Source organism: Rhineura floridana, chromosome 6, assembly GCF_030035675.1.
Source record: "Rhineura floridana isolate rRhiFlo1 chromosome 6, rRhiFlo1.hap2, whole genome shotgun sequence".
Classification (NCBI taxonomy): Eukaryota; Metazoa; Chordata; class Lepidosauria; order Squamata; family Rhineuridae; genus Rhineura; species Rhineura floridana.
Window position 1 is genome coordinate 155,469,191 of NC_084485.1, and position 23,042 is coordinate 155,492,232.

At 42.6% G+C, this 23,042-nt stretch overlaps 1 protein-coding gene across 1 annotated transcript in view; it reads left to right on the forward strand.

Annotated features, from left to right (window-relative positions):
* The first annotated feature begins 4,856 nt into the window (after positions 1–4,856).
* The window catches only part of ABL2 (ABL proto-oncogene 2, non-receptor tyrosine kinase), a 71,299-nt gene continuing 53,113 nt past the window's right edge, over positions 4,857–23,042 (forward strand). Inside the window, exon 1 of the mRNA XM_061634222.1 lies at positions 4,857–5,356. Within this exon, the coding sequence (XP_061490206.1) occupies positions 5,137–5,356 (220 nt within the window). The 5' untranslated portion in view covers positions 4,857–5,136. The remainder of the gene's footprint in view (positions 5,357–23,042) is intronic.

Genomic DNA, 23,042 nt, shown 5'->3' on the forward strand with positions numbered 1-23,042 from the left:
CCTTACTAAGGAGGGCATTTCATGAATGGGGAACTGCCACTGAGAAGGCCCTGTCATGAGTCAGTTTCAACTGGACAGTCCCTAGTGGCACCACCACCAACAAAGCCTCACCTGCAGACTGTAGGGTCAGAGATGGTTGATATTGGGGCAGGCACTTAGGTACTTGGTTCCTCACCCATATCGGGTTTTTTATGCTAGTACTAACAACCTGAATTGGTTGTGCCAGTGCAGCACTTTCAGGACTGGTGACACATGGTCCCATTGGGCTGCTGTGCTTACCAGCCTAGCAGCTACATTCTGTATTAGCTAAAGTCTTCAAGGGCAGTCCAGCATCAGTAAGCCAGATGGCACATCACCAGAGCATGGACAACTGTGGGCAGACTAGTTCCTCCGTATGAAGAAAAAAAGCAAACCTTCCACACACATAAAAACTAGATGTGAGGGGGGGAAGGGCTCTAGAATATTTTCTGCCATGATAGTTTTCTGTAAGAATTTTTTTCCTACTGGGGGAGTAGTAATTCATGTGAACCCCCACTTTCAGTCTGAAGTGGTACAATACATATTTACACCTGGTAAACTGTTGGCAGACTAGTTATGACTAATTTGTGCTGATTTATGCCCAAAATGTTCAGTTTCCAGAAGCATTGTTTGTCATACAGAAAGCTGAAATGCATAATCAGTCAAAATGTAAGCGTCAATTACTATTCCAGAGGTTCCCAAACTGTGATTTGTGAGCTTCATTCAAGTGATCCACAGCATGCCCACATTAAATATTCATATTGTTTTTTATTTTATTTGGTTGCTTTTATTTTTATACTGCATTTTATTCTATTACAATGTGAATTCTATGGAATGCAATTTTTAATATAGAATACAATATAAGAAATAAGCTTAAAGGGCTGAAATTGCAAAATAAGTTCACTGAAACTGCGTTTAATAACTGGAAAATGAAAATATTAACACCGACAATGTCACTATTCATTCCCTGGGCACACCACCCCTAGTTTTTACAATAAAGGCCAAGCATATGATATTAGAGGGTGGTGTGCCACGGGACTTTATCATATAAAAGATTTTTATGTAAATCATAATCTTATTAGGGAGGGGGAGATACGGAATACGCTGAGAGAGATTGACCTTCCATGGCTACTCAGGAAACAATTAAAAACCTTTTTAATGACTATTATTTTATTTAAATCCCGCTCTTCCTCCCAGCAGGAGTCCAGGGTGGCAATGACTAGGGGAGTAAAAGAAAATGCAACGAGGAGATTGACTTGCTTTGAGGAATTTGTGATGTCCACAGAGGGTGACTCAAAATGTTAACCTCAGCGATCCATAAAATAATGTTAAACACATCCTACGACTTGATGTAAAATTTGAAAACATAGTGGGAACATACAGATAGCAATAGATTCAGGGGGCTGGAGGATGCAATGGGTAAAAACCCCATATAGGTTAGAAATAAGGAACTTTTCCTAAAAATAATGTATCTGTGGCACTTGACCCCACAACAATTATCATTTATTAACGCAAGTTCATCACCAAATTGTTGGAGAGGCTGTATGATAGATAAGTAGCTATATCTGTGGTAGGAATGCCCCAGAATACAAATATTTTGGACCAATGTATTCCAGGAAATAAAATAGTGAATCAACAGATTACTGCTACTCCACAATTGGCCATTTTAAATTTGTTCATAGATGATGATTCAGATCTGCAAAACAAGCATTGGTCATACATTTACTACACGTGGCACATTTCACAACGGCATGCTTTTGGAAGGACCTATCCGGAGCTAACATGGAATATTGGTATAAGCCAGTCTGGAATGAAGCATTGTTAGATAAACACAAAAATCTAGAGTCTCTAGAGGTCAAAGCAAAAAAACATTTATTTTGACAGGGTATGATTTTGTACAATACACGAACAAGAAAGAACATGATCATGGTCCTTTGCAGGATATAAATGCATATGGTTTCTTTAAGTGGGTCTTTCCCCCTCTTTCCTGGTTTACCCCATACCCAAAAAGAAAAGGGAAATAATAAGCACAAGTAAGATAAAATTGTAAATGAAAATATCCTTGCTTCGAAAGTTGAATTCCATAAATGCACTGTAAAAGCAACCAATATGAGTTTATTTTAAATTATATTTGAGTATCTACATTTATTATTTGTTTATTGCATTTGTATACTGCCCCATAGCCGAAGCTCTCTGGGTGGTTTACAACAATTCACATCATTTGTTGTTATATGATAACATATGTTATATATAGTTTGATTATGTTTAATAATGATGTAAAATTAATAAAGATTAACTAAAAAAAGAAATAGAAGAAAAAAGAACTGAAAACCATACAGCACCTGGCGCAGCACATTGCAATTGCTAACCAGGCAGAAAAATCATTTAGGCTGTAATCCAGTATGTGTCTACTCAGAAGTAAGCTTCATTGGGTTCAATGGGATTTTCTCCCAGGTAACTGTGTATTAGATTGCAAGTGTCCCACTAAGATCCTCAGAAAATTTCAAGTGGTTCAGAGGGGGAAAGTTTGGCAACCACTGGCCTATTCAACACTACAGATGCTCCAGAGATTAGAAACTCAGCCAGACAAAATTATTATGGTCAAGCATAGTTTGTCACCTGCCAATAAGCATTTCTTCATATATCCTCACCTTCTCTCCCACAATGCCCTTGTGCAATCTTCAGCATGCCCACTGCCATCAATGGCAATGTATCTAGGATTGCTGCCTTAAGCCTGAACACCACCAACAAATGCACTATATTTCCATTTTGCTTGATGATGTAGCTTGAAAGGCTGTATAAATCTACACAAACATAAGGTGCTTCATAAGTACTTTTGCTATTATTTTTTACTGAAAAGGGGCCTGCGTTAAAAAAAAAAACATTTCAAGAAAAAAAGTTACAACTCTTCCGTTATAACTGATGGATTTTATCATGAAAAATAGTGTATTAAATAATGATTTAAAGAAAATTATTATTTTAAATATATTTGGCTTTTCCTCTTGGACAAGGTACCTCACCAAAGACTTCTGAGGAAGCTTAGCAGTCATGGAATAAGAGGAGAGGTCCTCTTGTGGATAAGGAATTGATTAAGAAGCAGAAAGCAGAGAGTAGGAATAAATAATAATAATAATAATAAATTTAATTTATGTGTCGCCTATCTGGCCAGTGGCCACTCTAGGCGACGTACATACAATAAATATGGCAGAATACAATATAAAAATACAGTGAAATATATAAATTATAAGAGCAAACAATACATAATAGGAGGCATTTAAAACAGAAGAATATTAAGCCTCCCCAGAAGTCCCGAAAGCCTGCTGAAAAAGCCAGGTCTTTAAGGCCTTGCGGAACATATTCAGGGAAGAGATGTGCCGAAGATCTTGTGGGAGGGAGTTCCAGAGGGTGGGGGCCGCCACTGAAAAGGCCTTCTCTCTAGTGCCCGCCAACCTAAACGGACAGTTCTCCCAATGGAGGGCTGTAGAAAGTGGAGTCCCTCAAGGATCGGTATTGGGACCTGTACTTTTCAACTTGTTCATTAATGACCTAGAATTAGGAGTGAGCAGTGAAGTGGCCAAGTTTGCTGACGACACTAAATTGTTCAGGGTTGTTAAAACAAAAAGGGATTGTGAAGAGCTCCAAAAAGACCTCTCCAAACTGAGTGAATGGGCGGAAAAATGGCAAATGCAATTCAATATAAACAAGTGTAAAATTATGCATATTGGAGCAAAAAATCTTAATTTCACATATACGCTCATGGGGTCTGAACTGGCGGTGACCGACCTGGAGAGAGACCTCGGGGTTGTAGTGGACAGCACGATGAAAATGTCGACCCAGTGTGCGGCAGCTGTGAAAAAGGCAAATTCCATGCTAGCGATAATTAGGAAAGGTATTGAAAATAAAACAGCCGATATCATAATGCCGTTGTATAAATCTATGGTGCGGCCGCATTTGGAATACTGTGTACAGTTCTGGTCGCCTCATCTCAAAAAGGATATTCTAGAGTTGGAAAAGGTTCAGAAGAGGGCAACCAGAATGATCAAGGGGATGGAGCGACTCCCTTACGAGGAAAGGTTGCAGCATTTGGGGCTTTTTAGTTTAGAGAAAAGGCGGGTCAGAGGAGACATGATAGAAGTGTATAAAATTATGCATGGCCTTGAGAAAGTGGATAGAGAAAAGTTCTTCTCCCTCTCTCATAATACTAGAACTCGTGGACATTCAAAGAAGCTGAACGTTGGAAGATTCAGGACAGACAAAAGGAAGTACTTCTTTACTCAGCGCATAGTTAAACTATGGAATTTGCTCCCACAAGATGCAGTAATGGCCACCAGCTTGGATGGCTTTAAAAGAAGATTAGACAAATTCATGGAGGACAGGGCTATCAATGGCTACTAGCCGTGATGGCTGTGCTCTGCCACCCTAGTCAGAGGCAGCATGCTTCTGAAAACCAGTTGCCGGAAGCCTCAGGAGGGGAGAGTGTTCTTGCACTCGGGTCCTGCTTGCGGGCTTCCCCCAGGCACCTGGTTGGCCACTGTGAGAACAGGATGCTGGACTAGATGGGCCACTGGCCTGATCCAGCAGGCTCTTCTTATGTTCTTATATATATTAATAATAATTAGGATGAATAAATGTATTAAACTTTTGGCCTGAATATTTTGCACCTGAGCTTATTTATCTGTAGTTTATGATTATTTTAAATCGATTCTCATCACATTCCCAAGGAGAAGGTAGGGCCGAACGCGTCTAGGGTGGGAGGGCGCAGTAACTACCGTTCACTTGCGGACGCCTGTGGGCGGGGCCAGAGCACGAGAGCAAGGAGCTGGGCCAGGATGGGAGGAGGAGCAACAGCCGCCCCTGGAGGACCGGAGGTGGGAAGGGTGGGCGAGAGGGAGTCGTTCCGTCCCTTGCCCCTGAGCTCTGTGGTTAAGATGGCGGCGGCGGAGGTTGAGGAGGCGAGTCCGTGAGGGCCTGTCCGGACCGCGGGTGTGAGGAAGAAGGAGACAGGGCAACCCTGTGGGGAGCCGGGCGCGGCTCAAGAAGTGGTTTAGGCGGCGGCATGTGAGCGAGAGGAAAAAGCCGAGGGCTCTGGTGGGAGCTCAAGACGGGAGGAGAACGGGGATGGGCCAGCAGGTGGGCCGCGTCGGGGAACCGGGCGCCGCCGCGCTCCAGCAGCCGGCTTCACAGCAGCAGCAGCAGCAGCCGTCGTCTCTTTCCCAGCCACAGCCCCAACCTAGGAGTCTCCGGGGGAGCAGCAGCACTGCCAGGCCCGCCAACCGGCGGCGAGAGGCGGCCGCTCCCCGAGGCGCCGAAAGCGGCTTCAATATCTTCACCCAGCACGGTAAGGTGGGAAGCGGACTATGGCGAGGGAGGAAGGTGGAAGGGGAGGCAGGGGGGAAAGTACGCTGCCGCAGATGCTGGGAGTGGGTGTGGCACTGAAGTGGAAGAGGCTTGTGATGGGGGAGGGATTTCAGCTCGTCTCCAGAGGCGCTATGGAGAGGGGGCCGGGCAGGCAGCCCCCTTTAAAAAAGAAGTAATTGTTCTCTTGGATCAGACAAAGGTATTTCTAACTTAGCACGCTGTTCTCAACAGTCAATATGGCTCAAGGAAGTGACTGAGCAAGCGTGAAGACAGCAGCCCTTCTCTGTTGTGTGCCCCCAGCATCTTGTCAAGCATACCGTGGGCTTAGAGAGGTTCTAATTTAACTATTATAGCATATACTGGTTAATAAAATGAATCATCTAGAAAGCTAACTAATCCTGTTTTTAAGCTCTGCTAAGCTTGTGAACATCATCCCATGATTTCAGATCATCTGATGAAGTGAGCTCTGGTTTATGAAAGATTATGCCAACAATAAATGTGTATGTCTTCCAGGTGTCAGGGAACTGACTTGTTTTTGCAACAAGGCTGTCCCTCTGGAATACATATTGGATATAATTATTCCTCAGGACTGTCTACATTTCTGGTCAGCTTGCTGTTCTTTCACACTCTGTGTCTACTGTTTGAGGTCATCTAAATGTTTGAGTACTGCAAGTATATGCCAAAGGCACACATCACTTTGAGATAACCTGTGCTGATAGGTATTTTTTAGGAATCGCAACAAAATGCATTGTTTTACCTGCAATATGGGTGTTTCCACAGTGGACCTCAGATCCTTGTCTTTTGAAACTTCTTCCTCACCAAAATCTATTTGCCTATTGAAACATGTTCCGCTTTTCCTTCACACTTTCCCTGATAGTTGCTGTCTTTTCTCTTTCCATCTCTTTAGCATAACTTTATCATGACAATAACGTTGGTAAGAATGGATCTCGTCCTGAGATGCCTGTCACAAATTGCAACAATTGATACAGTACTTTTGTCACACTGCTCAGAACGTGTCAAACACATATTACAGTAGGGCCCCGCTTTTTGGCGTTCCGCAAATATGGTGGCACCAGCAGGGCATTCAGCTGTAGAGTGGGGAGCTCCAGCTGCTGCGCTCCAGCTGACAGTGATCACCTGGAGCTCTCGGGCTCCCTGCACTCCAGGTGGAGCGCACTCCAGCGGATCAGTTGTATTTTAGAGCCTTCTTTCTTCCAGTTACTGTTTATCAGGGTTTCTTTCTAACATTCGTTGGCGATATTGTGATTGCAGGTCTGCTCTTGTTAGGTTAACAGTGTGATTTACTGTGACCTTTACTGGCAGAGATGAAGGTAGAAGAAAACTGTGTGTGCACTCTCTTGGGAGAAAGAGAGCACCTCTAGTTGGGAGGCTGTGGGTATGTCTGTGAGAGATGTAGTGCTATTAAGAAACAAGTTGTATATCAAGGTAAGAAAGTATTATTGGTTTCTTCTATCGTTACTGTTCTTTCATAATCTCTTGATAAACATAGGTAGTATAGTAGCAACTCTACGAAGTTATATTCTCTGTTTTAAGGTCATGTACTGTTTCTCCTTATTGCTCTTGATAGTCAGATCTGCTTTTTTAAAGTTTTTAATGAAAAGCTCAAATAGACACCAGTAATACTAAGTGTCCTGGTTGATGTGTGCATTATATAGTACCCTGTACCTGAGACTGGAGTTTGCCAAAGGGTATCCATTCAGCATGACGTCACAGGACGATTTCCAATTTGTCTGTGGTTTGGTCATTTAGAAATACTTTGTGATCTTTACCATAACTTGTAATAATTTCTTCTGAGTTCAGGTTGTCTTTGTAGCAGTCTGATTGATTGAGATCCATAGGTGTGATACTTCACATACAGCTTTAATGGATGTCAAGTACCTGACCAAAGAGAGCCATGTGTTTATGATGATATAGGCATATAACAGCAGGTTTCCTAGTTTACAACAATGGTTTTCAAATTTTCTGTCTTCAAAAACACCATTCCATGTGGACTTGACTCCTGTGGAACTTCTGTCATGACACAATATTCTGGGCATGTCCTAGGAAAAACACTTAAGTTTTTATGGAATGCTGGCCAGATCTTTTTGGCTCCGCCATCTGTCTCTTCTGTATGAAATGGGAGTATAATACACTCAACACTTCCCTTGTACATGTCTGGGGAAAGTGAGCATGGGTGGAAAAATCATTTAAGAAAACTTGCTCATGGTTACTGACTTTCCTCATTGAGGGACCTTACAGAATTACTAAGGATTTCTGGAACACAGTTTGAAAACTACTAGGAGAGAGGGATGTAACTGGCATAGGATTTACAGAGCAATTTTATATAGTCATTATGTTTGGGGTGGAGGAGGAGATGCTGGTGGAATGGCTACTAAATCATAGATCCACTTAGTCCAGGAGGGGAGAGAAAATGCACCACTTGGAAAAACAGCAAAAATAGCAAAAGCGCAGCTAAACCCTACACAATGCCACCTACACAAAGAGGGAGTCAATGAACTCACAATGATGAGGACATTTTCCATGTCACCTTCCTGCATCACAACACACACAATCATGTCACAGTGCCCCTTGCTCCATGATGCCCAGTGGCACAGACGGAAAAAACCCTGCTACTGCTTGTCCCCAGTCATCTCTACAGGCAGGAATTCAGATCCTCTTATGCTGCTCACAAGCACTGTTTTAGAAAACAAAACATAAAGGGAAGGCGGAAGAAGCTATGCAACACACCACCAATGTAACTTCCTTAGCAGGAGGCCATCATGTCCCTCCCCTTCCATATCCCATCCTCACACCAGCTAGATTATACTTTCATGTGGAAAAGAGATTCCCTGTCCAGCATGTTGCCAAAGTCAAACCTCTATTCCACAGTATCCAGAATGGAATGGATTCTGAAAAGATATGTGTAGGGTTGTCAACCAGCAGGGCTCCTGTGTCTTGGGTCGTGGCTGACAGACAGCAGAGTGGCAGGTATAGTGTCCCTGATGGCACCAGTTCTATATTAGGAACACATTCACTTGTTGCATAACTGTCTGTGATAGAGCTTGCCAAGGTGCAGGATCCTGCCTAGAACTATTAGGTTGCCAGTGCCCTTGACAGGAAAGGCAGGAGCATTGTGATCACTGCTGATCATGGGGTGGGCCTCCCTATGTTCTGTATAGAGCTGAGTGGTCTGTGGAGAATAAAGCGGAGAGATGAAAAGGGTAACTAGTAATAGCCAGGAACTGAAATGGATAGTGCCTGGATCTGCATGCACAGTAACTTTGTATGAGAGAAAAGTGAGTGGTGCCACCTAAGTGCTTGGCCAATGCTCTTAACTTGACCTTTCCTCCTCCCACACGCATGGAGAGGAGGAGACTGTAGTGACTGTGATTACTTGCCCCTTGCCCCTGGTGGTTGCAGTGGAACTCTGGATGTTCAGGAACAATTGATTCAGCTACATGCATTGGGACTGTGATCCCTGTGATCTCCAACACTAGATGTGGTATATAGCAGTGGTTCCCAACCTGGGGGCCGTGATGTAACCAGAGGGGGCCACGGACAGTAAAGAAATGAATTATTTATTAGTCTTCACTACCTGGATGCTGCCTGCTCTGCACTGCCGCTGTAGACGACATCTCTCCCTTGCTCCAAACAAGAGGGGAGGACTTTGCCGAAGCACCACAGCATCTTTCAGGTGCACTGAGGCCAGGCATCTGCCAATACCACACATGGCAGATGCTAAAGGCGGCTGAGGGCAGAGCTGCCAGGAAGAAGAGGGGATGACTATCCCGACTCCCGTCTCCTTGCACAGCTGCTGCTGCTGACATCCTTGCTCAGAACGAGAGGAGAGGGCTTTTCTGAAGCAAAAAGAAGCAAGCCTGCAACGAAAGGCTGCTTTCCCTCTTCCTTCCTGACAGTAAGCCTGCCTGCCTGCCTGCCTGCCTTCCATGACTACTGTGTCGCTGCTTCCTCCTTTTAAAAATTATTCTTATTTGTGAGGCCACTCAGATCTTGCCTTCGGCCCAGACAGAGCCAAGAAGCAGTGAGGAAGCCCAGGACTCGCTCATCCTCCATTTCTGAGGCTCTGTGTGTGTGCCAGTGTCCCCCCTTTCTTCCACCTACATTCCACCACCCCCAGTCTCTTTCCCCAAGATGCTGCAGCAGTTGAGGGCTTCTCCCACGTGCCCAAATGCATGCACACCTGCAGGAGGGGCAGGTGTGTTTGTGTGCGTGTGTGCTCTGATCTGTCTTCTGCTCCACTCATTCTTCAAGTGCATGCTAAACAATTCATCAGTCCTGATTGTCATCTCAAGGCCTAAAAGCACTAACCCCCTCCTCAGTCTATCCACCTTTTTGTCTTCACCATCTAGCATCCCCACCACGACCACATCGCTGCTTCTTGATTATTATTATTATTTTTAAAAGCTCAGCAGGTTGGCTGAGACTGGGGTCCACATACTGCAGCTTAAATGAATTTAATTATTGCATTTATATCCCACCTTTCCTCCAAGTTGCTCAAGGAGGTGCACATGGTCCCCCCCCCCTTTCCATTTTATCCTTACACCAACCCTGTGAGATAGATCAGGCTGACAGACGGTGTCTGGTCCAAGGTCACCCAGTGGGCTTTATGGCTGGGTGCAGATCTGAACCTGGATTTTAGTCCAACACTGTAACCCACTGGTGTTGGGAGACAGGACTGTACATCTTCAGGCTGTGGAGGGAGGGGGATCCCAATTTGATTGGACCTTTGCATTAAAAAGGAAAGCAACGCCTCCCCGTCTGCAGGGAGCTTTTTATGGAAAGGGATATTTGGAGATGTGATTTTGCCATGCACCATTTTTTTCAATTAACAGAGACTAAAATTACAATTAGCGGGGGGGGTGTCACAAAATGGTTTGAGCTTACAAAGGGGGTCCCGTCCTCATAAAGGTTGGGAACCACTGGTGTATAGCATTGGGGCTATGGTCCTTGTCAAGGATCCTGGGTCCCTCTCAGCCTCACTTCATGTAAACAGGCTCTCTTAATTTTCTGCTGCTACCAATTCTCACAGAATGCTTTCAACCCTCCTAGAAGCATGCGTAGAAAGCTGTGGGTGTGAGATGGATAGCAACACTAGAAATAGGTTAAACTTTAAACTAAGATTATAGGTTTATTAAAGGGATACTATTTACATAAAGGAATGCTGATACTTATACTGGGACTTGGAGATGCTTGCTGACAGTTTTTAAGACTTGAGAGACACTGTTGCTGACACCAGCCTCCTAAAGCTTTTACCACAGGCCCATTTCCCTAAACCTCCTCCCCAGCCAAATGCTTCCACAGCGCAGTCCAGCTATTCAGGATAATCTGCCTCTGAACCCTAAAGCTTCTCTGGTTGCCGTCTGCCTGTTGGGACACCATAGCCAACTTTTAAAACCCATGTTGTCACTTCTGGTAAGATCTTTTCACAGGGCAGCCTCACAGACCAACTCAGTCACCAGCTTCCTTCTGATCTTCACCAGACAGTTACTAACAATACCCTGGGTGTTAATGTACAGGCCTCAATTTTCTCCTCATCTATTATCTGGTCTTATTCCTCACACTGCCCTGGTGAACCAACTGTCTCCTCAACTCTTAACTCCAACCAACTTAAACTCCAACCAGCAGAGTCTGCTGTCACCCACACCAATCAGAATGAATTTACCTGATCTGGGCCTCATCTAAGAAAATCTTAAAGTGATTGTGTCACTTGTGATGTTCCTCTATTAGTGTATATATGGTAAGTGCTGTTTGTATAGGAGATACATGGTAAGTGGAATGAAAGAGGAGGGGGGAGTGAATGGGCAGTAGAATGCTGGATGATTGGCTGAGTGTTTAAAATGGCTGACAGTATAAATGGAAGGATGTCAGGTAAATCTGGGTGGATGTGAGGTGGAAGGTGGATGTGAGGTGGAGTGTGGACGTTAGAGGGTTGTTTGGTGGGTTTATGAGAGGAGAGTGTGGAGTTCGGATTAATACTAAGACCAGTACCTCAGGAATAGATGTAACCATATGCTTAAGTGCCTTTTAAAGTAATCTTTGTTATCTTTGTTATTTAATAAATACTTTTGGTTTACCAAAGGCCTGATCCTTGGCTGGGGTTTCACAGACCAGAAGGGAGAGTAAGGTAAATACCAAGGCTGAAGGGTAACAAATGGTGGCAGTGGTGAAGGGAAGAATAACACCACAAGTATTCAGAGCAAACCAGAAATATATGTATCTGCATTGATACAAAGGGAGTGGGACAGCTTGAGCACGCAGTCACAGAGGTAACCTGATTGAGAGAGACTCAGGCAGAGACTCTGGGAATACTGGTTATAGAACGTGACTGGTGGTGCTGCCTAGCAGGGGGATCTGGTGAGGTCTATACTAGAGCGGAGAGAGAAACCATAAAAAAGGACGGTCCGGACTGGTGGAGTCCCTGGTGGTGCCTAGTGACAGGCAGTAGCCACGAGCAGGTAGTAACCTGACAGGGAGAGCCAGGGAAGGACCGTCACATCACTCTCCTCTCAAAACCTGTCACCAAGCAACTACTGCTAAGCAGACTTGTACCCTGCTTTTCCTTCCAAAATGAAGCCCAAAGCGGCTGACAATAACTACAACACAGTCAGTACAAAAATATCAAAACTACAACTGGTATAGACACAGAAAAACAGGTAGTTCAGTACCATATCTAATTCATAATGATAAATCTGCTAATAAATTCCAAGAGAGCCTGTCAACTGAGTTAGAACCGATATTAGCAACTGCTGGTGTCTCATGTGACATCTAAAATTTGCAGAATAGAGTATGCAATGCAGTGAATGTCTTTAAAAGGTTCTAAAATGGCAACTACTTCACTGTGGCGTTGAATTTAACTCATTCCAGGTTTCCATAGGAGTGTTGAGCCCCAGCTCCCTCAGGAGGATCAAGGAGGGGAGCTGGATGAGCGTCGGTGCTGGCTGCTAGGGCAAGGGGAAGAATCAGAGGGTGTTGAGACTTTCGAGGATGAGGCGGGAGCGGGTGTGTTTGACACTGCCAATTTCCACGGACAGTTCTCCCACCGAAGAAGACCACACTCAACTTCCAGACGCCCCCATAGAGCTGTTGGGAGATGTCTTGGTGTGTGCGCCAACTCCACCCCCCCCCCGAGCTCCCCCCTTGGCACTTCAAGCGCTTCCCCGCCTCCGGAAGCCGAGTCGGCACCTATCGAGACTATTGTCAGATGAGCCAGCGGAAGCACGCCCCCCTTCTTCCCATGCCAGACGCCGGGAGAAGCGCTTTGGTCAGAGGGAGAGTCTTCGAAGGAGTCAGAGATTATGGGCGAAGACTTCTCCTACTTAAGCCTGCTTCCCCCTGACCTGGGTGCTGACTCAACTTTCTTCACACGCTGCAGAGTTTACTTAGGTAGCCTAGTTAGGGATCGCAGTAAGTTAGCATAGTGTGCCTATGAAACGCATTGCCTTCGATGTTACTTTAATAAAACAAGAATTAATTCCATTCTCGTCTTCGTCTCGTGAGTCTCACTCTGGGCAGGACAAGGAGTAACTGTTAGTCTGCTGCTGAAAAAATCAATAAAAAAATTTCTTGGCACCTTAAAGGCAAGCAGTTTTTATTATGGTGCATGCTTCATCAGATGCATGAAGTGGACTATAGTTCATAATGGACTATAAAGTGACACAGACTTTGTTGTTATGTGCCTTCAAGTCGATCACGACTTATGGTGACCCTATGAATCAGCGACCTCCAAGAGCATCTGTCATGAACCACCCTGTTCAGATCTTGTAAGTTCAGGTCTGTGGCTTCCTTTATGGAATCAATCCATCTCTTGTTTGGCCTTCCTCTTTTTCTACTCCCTGCTGTTTTCCCCAGCATTATTGTCTTTTCTAGTGAATCATGTCTAAACTATGATAACCTCAGTTTCACCATTTTAGCTTCTAGTGATAGTTCTGGTTTAATTTGTTCTAACACTCAGTTATTTATCTTCTTTGCAGTGCCTGGTATGCGCAAAGCTCTCCTACAACACCACATTTCAAATGAGTTGATTTTTCTCTTATCCACTTTTTTCTCTGTCCAGCTTTCACATCCATACATAGAGATTGGGAATACCATGGTCTGAATGATTCTGACTTTAGCGTTCAGTGATACATCTTTGCAATTGAGGGCCTTTTCTAGTTCTCTCATAGCTGCCCACCCCAGTCCTAGACTTCTTCTGATTTCTTGACTGTTGTCTCCATTATGGTTAATGACTGTGCCAAGGTACTAATAGTCCTTGACAAGTTCAATGTCTTCATTGTCAATTTTAAAGTGTCATTACTTTAGTCTTTTTGACGTTCAGCTGTAGTCCTGCTTTTGTGCTTTCCTCTTTAACTTTCATCAGCATTCGTTTCAAATCATTACTGGTTTCTACTAAGAGTATGGTATTGTCTGCATATCTTAAATTGTTGATATTTCTCCCTCCAATTTTCACACCTCCTTCATCTTGGTCCAATCCCACTTTCCATATGATATGTTCTGCATATAGATTAAACAAACAGGGTGATAAAATACACCCCTGCCTCACACCCTTTCCAATGGGGAACCATCGGTTTCTCCATATTCTGTCCTTACAGTAGCCTCTTGTGCAGAGTATAGGTTGCGCATCAGGACAATCAGATGCTGTGGCACCCCCATTTCTTTTCATTAATCTTTACTTGGACAGATAAGAATATAGTTGCCTTTGGGCTAAATACCATTTTCAGTTTAAACTTCCAGTGTGATTACATCATTATGTTTTCATTAGTGCTTAAATAAACTTTAAGCTTGAACACAGTAAAGACTTATGTTCATGAATGGTCCTTAGTTAATTGTTGGAATGATGGCGGAAAGAAGTCTGTTATATCAGACATGGCTGGTCTTTTGATTTCTTCTAAGAGATCTGTTTTGAAAATGTTGGCATTGTCACAGGGTTGAGCCCGATTCAGACTCTGGCCCAGCAAATGTGCACTTGTTTGCTGCTCATTTGCCCTGGGACTCAGTGGTTTCTAAGAACATTGGTTTTTTGTATTTCTTTGTGTAGTAGTTTTTAGTTCATTACTAGAATATGGCTTTAGATAGGTATAGGGTGGTCTCAGTTGGCTTAAACTGATTCGGGACGCTTTTACATCTCAACTCTACACACCTGAATCATGTGTGTCAAACATCCAGATATTTGTCCAGTTTTTGAACTTAAGGGATCTCTTTTCACATTGGCTTATCCTCCTCTACAATGGAATCCCAGTCGGTTGCTGAAGATTCAAGGGCAACATCTAGATAAACATGCAGGGTACTGTCCGAGCCTATTGGACTAACTGCTACCGCACTTTAACTGAGAATGCAGCCTGGAACAGCATATACCAGTTATGCTGGTATTCTGAATATTTTGCAATGTCTTAGAACAGGGGTGGTCTATGGACCACCAGTGGCCTGCAGGCGGCTTCATTCAGGGGGGCCATGGCATATCTGTACTAAATATTCATACTGATTTTAAATTGTATTTTATTAATTTTATGTGTTGATTTCAATTTGAATTCTATCGCATTCAGATTGTAATACAATATAAGAAAGAAAAGAAGCAATAAAACACAATTAAAAATAACAAAGCACCTAGCACAATGCATTTCTGTTGCTACAACAGGCAGAAAAATAATTAAGTGGTCCAGGGGGAAAAAAGTTTGGGAACCACCACCCTAGAAGACTAGGATCTGCTTTAGCTTGTTGGACTTCCATTTAGTAAACGAAACTAAAGAATTGTGCCATGTCACTTAAGTATATATTTTATATAAATAGTTCAAGTTGTTCTCATAGCCACAAGTATCAGAACTGAAATATTTGAGTAGAAAATAAAGCTACATAATATTTAAACCACATTATGTTTGATCAAGTTCAAAGTTCTACTTGGAAACTATGTATTAATGGACTATTTTACTTTGCTTTTGGACTTTAAAAAAATGTAGATGTAGGCTGACCTTGATATTCCAGAATAACAACCACAGGGAAGAACAGTCCATTGTATCATATGCATTTATAGAAACCTTACCTCTATTAAATAAAATTAAAGTTTTTAATTTGTTGCATTTGTATCTTGCTTTTCTTCCACCATGGACCTGGCATTACAATTTGTTACTTGCTTTTATTTCATTACATTAATTTAAGTGTTTCACAGTAAGTGCTAAAACGTTTTTGTAATTAGCATAAATATCAAAACCTGTTTATGATTAAAGTATCCTTTTTACTCTGATATAATTAGCGCTTTGACAATATTTGCTTGGTCAAATGTCCAACACTAACTTTAGAGCATTTGTCTCCAAATGAATGACTGAGGCCCATTTGTACTTCATACCATGATTTAAGATGGGTTGTACCAGGGGCTATACCACCACTTAAAAACTGTGTTTAAATTTTTTAAAGAGATAGAAGGGGGGAAAACAGGGAAACTAACCAGATGTAAAAGAGGATACAGTTGTTTTACCTTTAATAGTTATGTAAAGAGTGCATTTCATCAGTTACCAAACATTCCCTTTTCTATACAGCCTCCTTTATCTGATCATCCTTGCTTTTAAAAACAGAGATGGGCATATGTAGTGGTAAACTGAAATTATGTCCCGTGTTGTTGGTTGGGTTTAAGCGTAGGCTAAGAGTGTTATCCAAGCTGGGAGCAGCAGGGCTAAAAGGAGTAGTTGAGCTACCACTTCATGTATAATGTAAAACCCTACTGTTCATGCTGATCAGGGTAAAAGGGAGAGGGCAGTAATTACACTTGTTTTTGCTACACCAGCTCCAGTCTGCAGCAGCAGAGAGACTCAGATTGGGCACATTGCCTGTAGTTAGATCAGCTTAGAATCCATCAGTTTGTTCGGCAGTCCAACTCTGCCCCCCAAATATGCAGGGGCAATATAGAACATGGCATAGGACATTTATTATTTTGTTTTATGTATGATTTAATAATTTTAATAATGTTGTAAGCCATTCGGAGAACTTTAGGTAACAAGCGGGTAATAGCTTGTGTAATAATAAACTTTTTAAGCAAAAATAAAAACTTTGGGTAATAACAAGCAAAAATCAGGGACCCTTCCACACAGAAGTGAAAGTGCAGAGGATCTTTGGATCCAAGTCTAACTCTTAAAGTGTAACAAGAACTCTGTGGCTAACCAGCTAAGAAATTATTTGGGATGATACTCTTCTTCCACCAACCCTTTACTTAGTATGATGTTCCCTTTTACCTAACTAGGTTTAATGTTGCACAAAAACATATGTGAATTTGCACACGTGAGAGAGCTGTAAAAGTAATGGTTTCCATATCGTAAAACTACTGTAACACCTTGAATAGTTAATTACTTCATTTTTTCCACTAGGGGATGCTGCAGATCTTAAATGATGCACAGATGATGTACAGATATACCAGATATAGAAGCTTCCTCACATGTGCATAGAAAATCAATGATAGATGTAGTTGGGAACCCAGGGATGTACTCAGTCTTCTATACTGGCACATATATTCAAATAGCATGGCCCTTTCCTGTTTTCAAGAGGGAAAACACCCGTTAAAACCCCTGAATTGCTTTTGACTTTAAAGCTGCTGTGGAAATGGCATTTTAACAGAAAAGGCTTTAGACATATTTTGAAACAAACTCCTCTTTATTACATCAAACAGTACTGTGATTAGTTAACTTTTCAGTTTGGACAAATTTCCCCGTACTATAATGCTACCCCAGTAATTCTAGAATATCAAGCTCCATGTCACAGACCAAATGGCATGTCACAGAGCAGTGATGTGGGTTTTTTTGAGGTCCCACTTGAGCAATAGAATATCATTTCAACTACAAATTGAAATGGTTGTGGAGGTTTCCTTTGTTCCATTTACCTGTGGCCAGTGTTCAACTAAATTCTTGTGCTACCTCAACAGGATTTCCTCCTATCCTTCCCCTGCATGTGCTCAGCGCCATATCCACATCTGGTCCAGAACATTGGGGGGGGGGAGAATGTTCCATTGTGTAAAGAGAATTCCTTGCTCTGATGGAATGTTCACCTTAGTAGAGATGTAAACATTTCTGGAAATTTTGAATCCATTGGGGGGGGGGAAGGAAATTGGACCAGTGGGCACATCTCAAATTTTAAGAGTGTGCTGTGGGTGCCAGTCACAAAATGTCTGCTGTGGGAGGCATGACATAACACAAAATTAGAGAAAGTACAATCATTGCTGATTCTCTCTACCTCCCCTCCCCCAACAGTCTTGTGTTTACCATGGGAAGTCAACTATGGGTTGTGTGTCCAATACTAGTTCTACTCAGAGTAAACCCTTTTAAATTAATAAACCTAAAGTAGTCATGTTCATTAACTCCATTTGGGTCTATTCTAAGTAGGACTAGCATTGGCTACAACCCCATGTTGTGCTGGTTCTGATTGTGGATATGCAACGGTTAAAAACACAAGACCCTGTTTTCCCCAATGCCAGTCATAAACCAAATCCTAGACTGCCATCCTGTACCTACTTACCTGGGAGTAAACCCCATTAAGCACAAAGTGACTTACTTCTGAAGTAGACATGTTTACCATTGCACTGTAAGTACAGTGAATTCTTAATGAGTGCCTGGACATCAACTCTGGCATAGCAAGAGACATGCCTAAGCCTCTTCGCCAAGTTTTCACAGTTGCCTTTTGGAAGGAGGGGGATTCTTTAACATCCACCTGCACTTACTGTGTAATAGTATTTGCAGAAAATAACTTCTAGAGAGCACCTGATGTCAGAAGAACCCACAACAGGAAAAAGGCATCCAGATTGCTGGGGAAAAAAGAAAGGGCAACTATGTAGAGTCCAAGGACTACTAGAAAAAAAAGACAGAAGCAGGAAACGTGCAGTAAAGAGAAAGGGAAAACAAATGCTCTTTAGGACTCCAGGGATCCCTACTGTCTGATGTCCAAACAATTCACTTACCAGTCACTGCTGACTTCACTCATTGACTAAAAACACTGACAGCGAGGCTGGTTCATTTCACAGAAATCGCATAGAAGAGTACCTGCACATCTTGCTTTGTATATTTATTTCTAGAGACTTGTTAAAATGAAAATTCAGAGCCTGGGGCTCCTGCATAAGGGCACTGTTGAAAGCCTTTGTGGGTGCTATGGTGCCCACTGGTGCTGGGTTGGCAATCCCCAGCCTATGTGGTTTGATTGGGAGGAGAAGAGAAGGGATTCACAGGAGAGACTTGTAGGGCAAATGGGTTCCTGTTCCTAAATTAGTAGTATGTGTGCTGAGATGGACTACTGTGAGGCTGGGGATCATAGGACCCTCACTTCTACCTGTGTTGTTGTATGATAATATAAAGCAATTAAAAATAGGATGTTAGTTTCACAACTGTGGTCTTGACTCACTGGAATATTTGACTGCTGCCAAGTGACAACAGTGGCAGGTTAATTGAAATGCATGCAAACTCTTAAGTTCCTGCTTCCAGGTAGAAAAGAAGTGATATCTTGTTTTGTTTAAACTTATTGTTAACTGCTTTGATGCTTTTAACGAAATAGCGGCATACAAATATATTTATATATATAAATAAATATCTTTGGACAAGCAAGAGATTCATGAACATTGAGAGATATATAGAGGAGAATAGAGGAGCTTCCTAACTAGCTGGGTTGTATTTCTTCAATTTCAAAGGCAGGAATAAAGGTGGACATAAACATTTAAGTTCTAATTCTGTAGATGATGTCCTTTAATTGCGTTCTGCTACGTACAAAATGATGTTTCTTAGTGTGCTTGGAGAAACACTGCTTCTCTAAGAAATCAAGAAATGGATGATGTCATTGACTTTAAGAGGACGTGAATCTTTATATAGAAACCAAGCAAACTATGACTTTGCACTTTATTAATGATAGGTTATCTGCTGTGGTTTTCTCCTTCTTGCTCAACTGAGAATATAAACTGAATCTTAAGATTGGCAACTTACAAAGGCAGGTGTAGTGCAGACAAATGTTGTTGGAGCCTCCCAGGACAAACAGCTGATGCTGTCCTGAACAATCTTTTATGGCATTCCACTCAACACTGTGGCAACAGGAAGGAATGATATAATAAGCAGTCAAGTTGATAACTGTGGGAGGAAGGCTCTTAAAATAATGGTAAATGGGCCCTTTTTCCTACCTTGGTATCAACATGGATTATTTCTTCCATTTGACTTGTGAAGGAAAACTGGCTGAGTGCTTAATGTTCTAGCTTATGAAGTAGTAGGCTATGATTTCAAGTCTAGCTCTTTGCTCCTTAACCTGGAGCAAGGCCAGAAGCCCAATACTTCAACAGATGTTGCGAACCAGGGTGGGTTAATTTAAATCAAGGCTATTTTGAATCAGTGTTCCCAGGGACCCCTGGGCGCAGCAGCCACTCTGCTGGGATGTGTACCTGGAGTCGAGCTGGCCGGCCCCTGCTTACCCCGAGCATATCCAGCATCTCCGTAGCCTCATGGTGGCTAAGGAACCCAAGCAAGAGGCAAACGAGAGGGGCAGAGTTCTGGGGAGGGGGGCGCCATGCTCGCCAGGATGCCTCGTGGCTTCAGCAGCAAAGATGTGTTTTGTTTCCATGCCAAAGCTGATCCATCCATGAGCTGTTTCATCGCCTCTGTTGAGTGACTAGCTGCCGTTGCTCTCTCCAGTAGCCACCATGCTATCAGGCTACCTGCTTCCATTCCAGCTGGGCATGATAAGAAATGTAATTTAAGAACTGGTGCCTGAGTGTGCTTTTTTCCTCGTTCTTCCCTGTCGCTTTTCCCTCGTGTGTTGTGCACTTTACATTGTTAGCCTAAGAGCAGTTATTTAACTTTTGTAAGTTGTATTTTGTAAATTGTATTGTTTTGTTGATGTATTTTATATTGTATCTTTATATTTGTGTTTTTTGTAAGCCGCCTTGAGGGCCTTTGGCCAAAAGGCGGGGTATGTATGTATGTATGTATGAATAATTAAATTTTAAAAATTAATAATAATTTTTCAGTTTATATATTTCTAGTGCAAACATACATATAATATGTTATAAAAAAATTGCCTTGCAACCGAGTAGAGTCTTCATACAATCTAGTACTATATTTGGTTGTGAAGGAATCACTTGTCTTTTTGTAATACATAATGATCATGTTTACTTAGAGACAAGGCAGATTTCTGTGTGACTCTCTGTACACATGCAAGGATAGCAAGGTCTCTTTTTGCAGGTTAAAGCTGCAATCCTGTGGATACTAGTCTTATTTGAAATAGTACCTTTGTTTCTTGGTGCTGATTCAGGGTTTCCTTATTTCATTGATTTTTGTTTATTTCATTTGAAATTGATGTGTGTGCATGCAGCAATTCAGAGCTTCTGTGAACAGCCACCATTTTGTTTTTCTCCATGATACAGTTTGGGAAAATCAAAATAGCAATTTCTCCATTGACTTACATGGGGGAAGAAGCCCGCCCCTGCCAAGGACCCTTGGTACAAGAAGGTCATGGGGGTGGCTGACCTGAAAACCTACAGTAATATAAGTATAGTAATTATACTATAATATAATTATACTATATACTAGTATACATAGTATACTATAGTATAGTATAGTATAATTATACTATACTTTATACATAGTATAGTAATTAAACCATGAACATCAATAAGTTTTACTGAATAGCTGTTGATTCTCTACAGGCACAGTTTACATCTTGGCTGAGCAAAGTGGGTATACCAGTGATTACAGGCACAAAAGTTGTGGAGGTTGATCAGGAAGCTTACTTTCTTGCCACACATGCTAAAGTGCACAGAGCATTAAATTTGTGAGTGCTTTCTTCTGCCTTTTTTGGAGCAGATAGTACATCTTTGCTGAGAATCTTTCATGACAATGACTTATTCCAAGCTACCCTTCAGCTCTGTAGTGCATACTTTTTGCAAGTCCTTTAGCTCTGAGGAAACTAGGCCCTTTATAGCATCAGGGGCCCAGACTGTGGGCATTACATCAGTGGAGGGGAACCACTGGCCCGCCAAGATCCTTCCTTCCGTTTCCCTGAAACTTTGTCAGTTGGGAAAATCCAGTGAATCAGCTCCCTCTTCACTGCTTCTCAGCTGTTTTCTAAACAGTTGGACAGGGGAGATTGTGGGAAGATGAGGTTAAAAATGTCCTCCTCCCCATCCTGCTCAGCTGTTCAGGAAACTATTGAGCAACAGTGAAGAGAGAGGAGCATTCCTGTCTGTGCACCACTAAATGGGAGCCCATTTATCATTGTACAGAGAGAAACTGTATGTGGGAGGGGGAAGAGGAAATAGCATTGCACCTGTGTTAGAATCTACGTAGTCTTCATAGTAGTGTTAGAACTGCCGCTGTCTTTGCATCGTGGACATCTTTCCACCTTATGCTGCTAAACTGTGGTCACTGCCTGACCAACCCATTTGAAATTGTGTTTTGGGGCCGTGGTAGGAGACATTGCTTGCCACTCAAAGTTCTTCCATTTCAGCCTTTTGCACTTAGCTGGAAATTTTGCAGGAAGTTTATTGCTTAATAATATTCTTCAGTGGTATTGGATCAAGGCTACATGGGATAAGCTATTGGGCTGAGACAACTCTTGATTACTCTCACTATCAGCAGGTGTGTGTGTATACATTTAGTATGTTAGGTATTACAAAAACATATTTCAAGTCCTACACTTCCATATTTTACATTCCAAAAAAATCAACCAAACAGGACCATTTTTCAACAAAATTAGTTTTTCGCAGTCTTCCTTCTTTCCTTTGAATCAATTCAGTTAATTTATTCATCTAAGCTTTTTCTGTACACCTCATTAACCATTCCCATTCAGAAGGGGCTTAAGATCATTTCCATTTTCTTGCCCACACCTATTTTAGCTGCTACCAACAATATCCATATCATTGGTTTCAAATTCATAGCCACCTCATTTTCAGTCACACTGAACAGGATCAATGGGGTGAGTCTTAACGTAACCCCAATCATGTCTGAGAAGAGCCGTACTGTCTTCCTCTAGTAACTAGTTACAACTGGATATTTCTACCACATATGTAACAAATATCTTGTGATAACCATTTACTTTACAAGGATTATGCAGTGATTTTTATTAACTGTGTCTGATTCTGAGATCACATGGGAGAAGCATTTGTCCATGAGTATCTGGCATCTGGGTGCTTGCTACTAGCTCCTTTGGGCTGCTGTCTGTCCAGACAGCTGAAGTCTCTGGTAAGTGCTGCAAGGACTGGGACCCCGTGTCTAGCCCTTGCTCCAGAGAGAGGCTGCAGTTAATCTCACAGCCCCTTGCAACAGCTGCTGGCTTGGCCAGGAGGCATACAAGCCCAGCTGCCCTTGGGCGGCGGGATTGCCACCGAAGAGGCGACACCAAAGGGGATTGCCCCTTGGGGAGTCCCAAGGGCGAGGGCGCTACCCCCTTCTATTACTTTTTCTTGTTGTTTGTTTTTAAATTTGTTTTCTGTTAAACCAGTCTAGAGAAGATTGGTGGTGGGGAGGGCGTGTGGTGCATGTGTAGTTCCTGCACAGGGTGGGAGCCTGTGCAGTGAACTGAATGAGAGGAGAAAGTTGCCAGATGCCTAGTCTGTAACTGGCAGAAGGCTGGCCCTCCCCGGGTGTGAGACAGGAGGGGGAGTAGATATGAGTGAAAAAGCTTGAATGGGTGTGACTGTTCCCAAT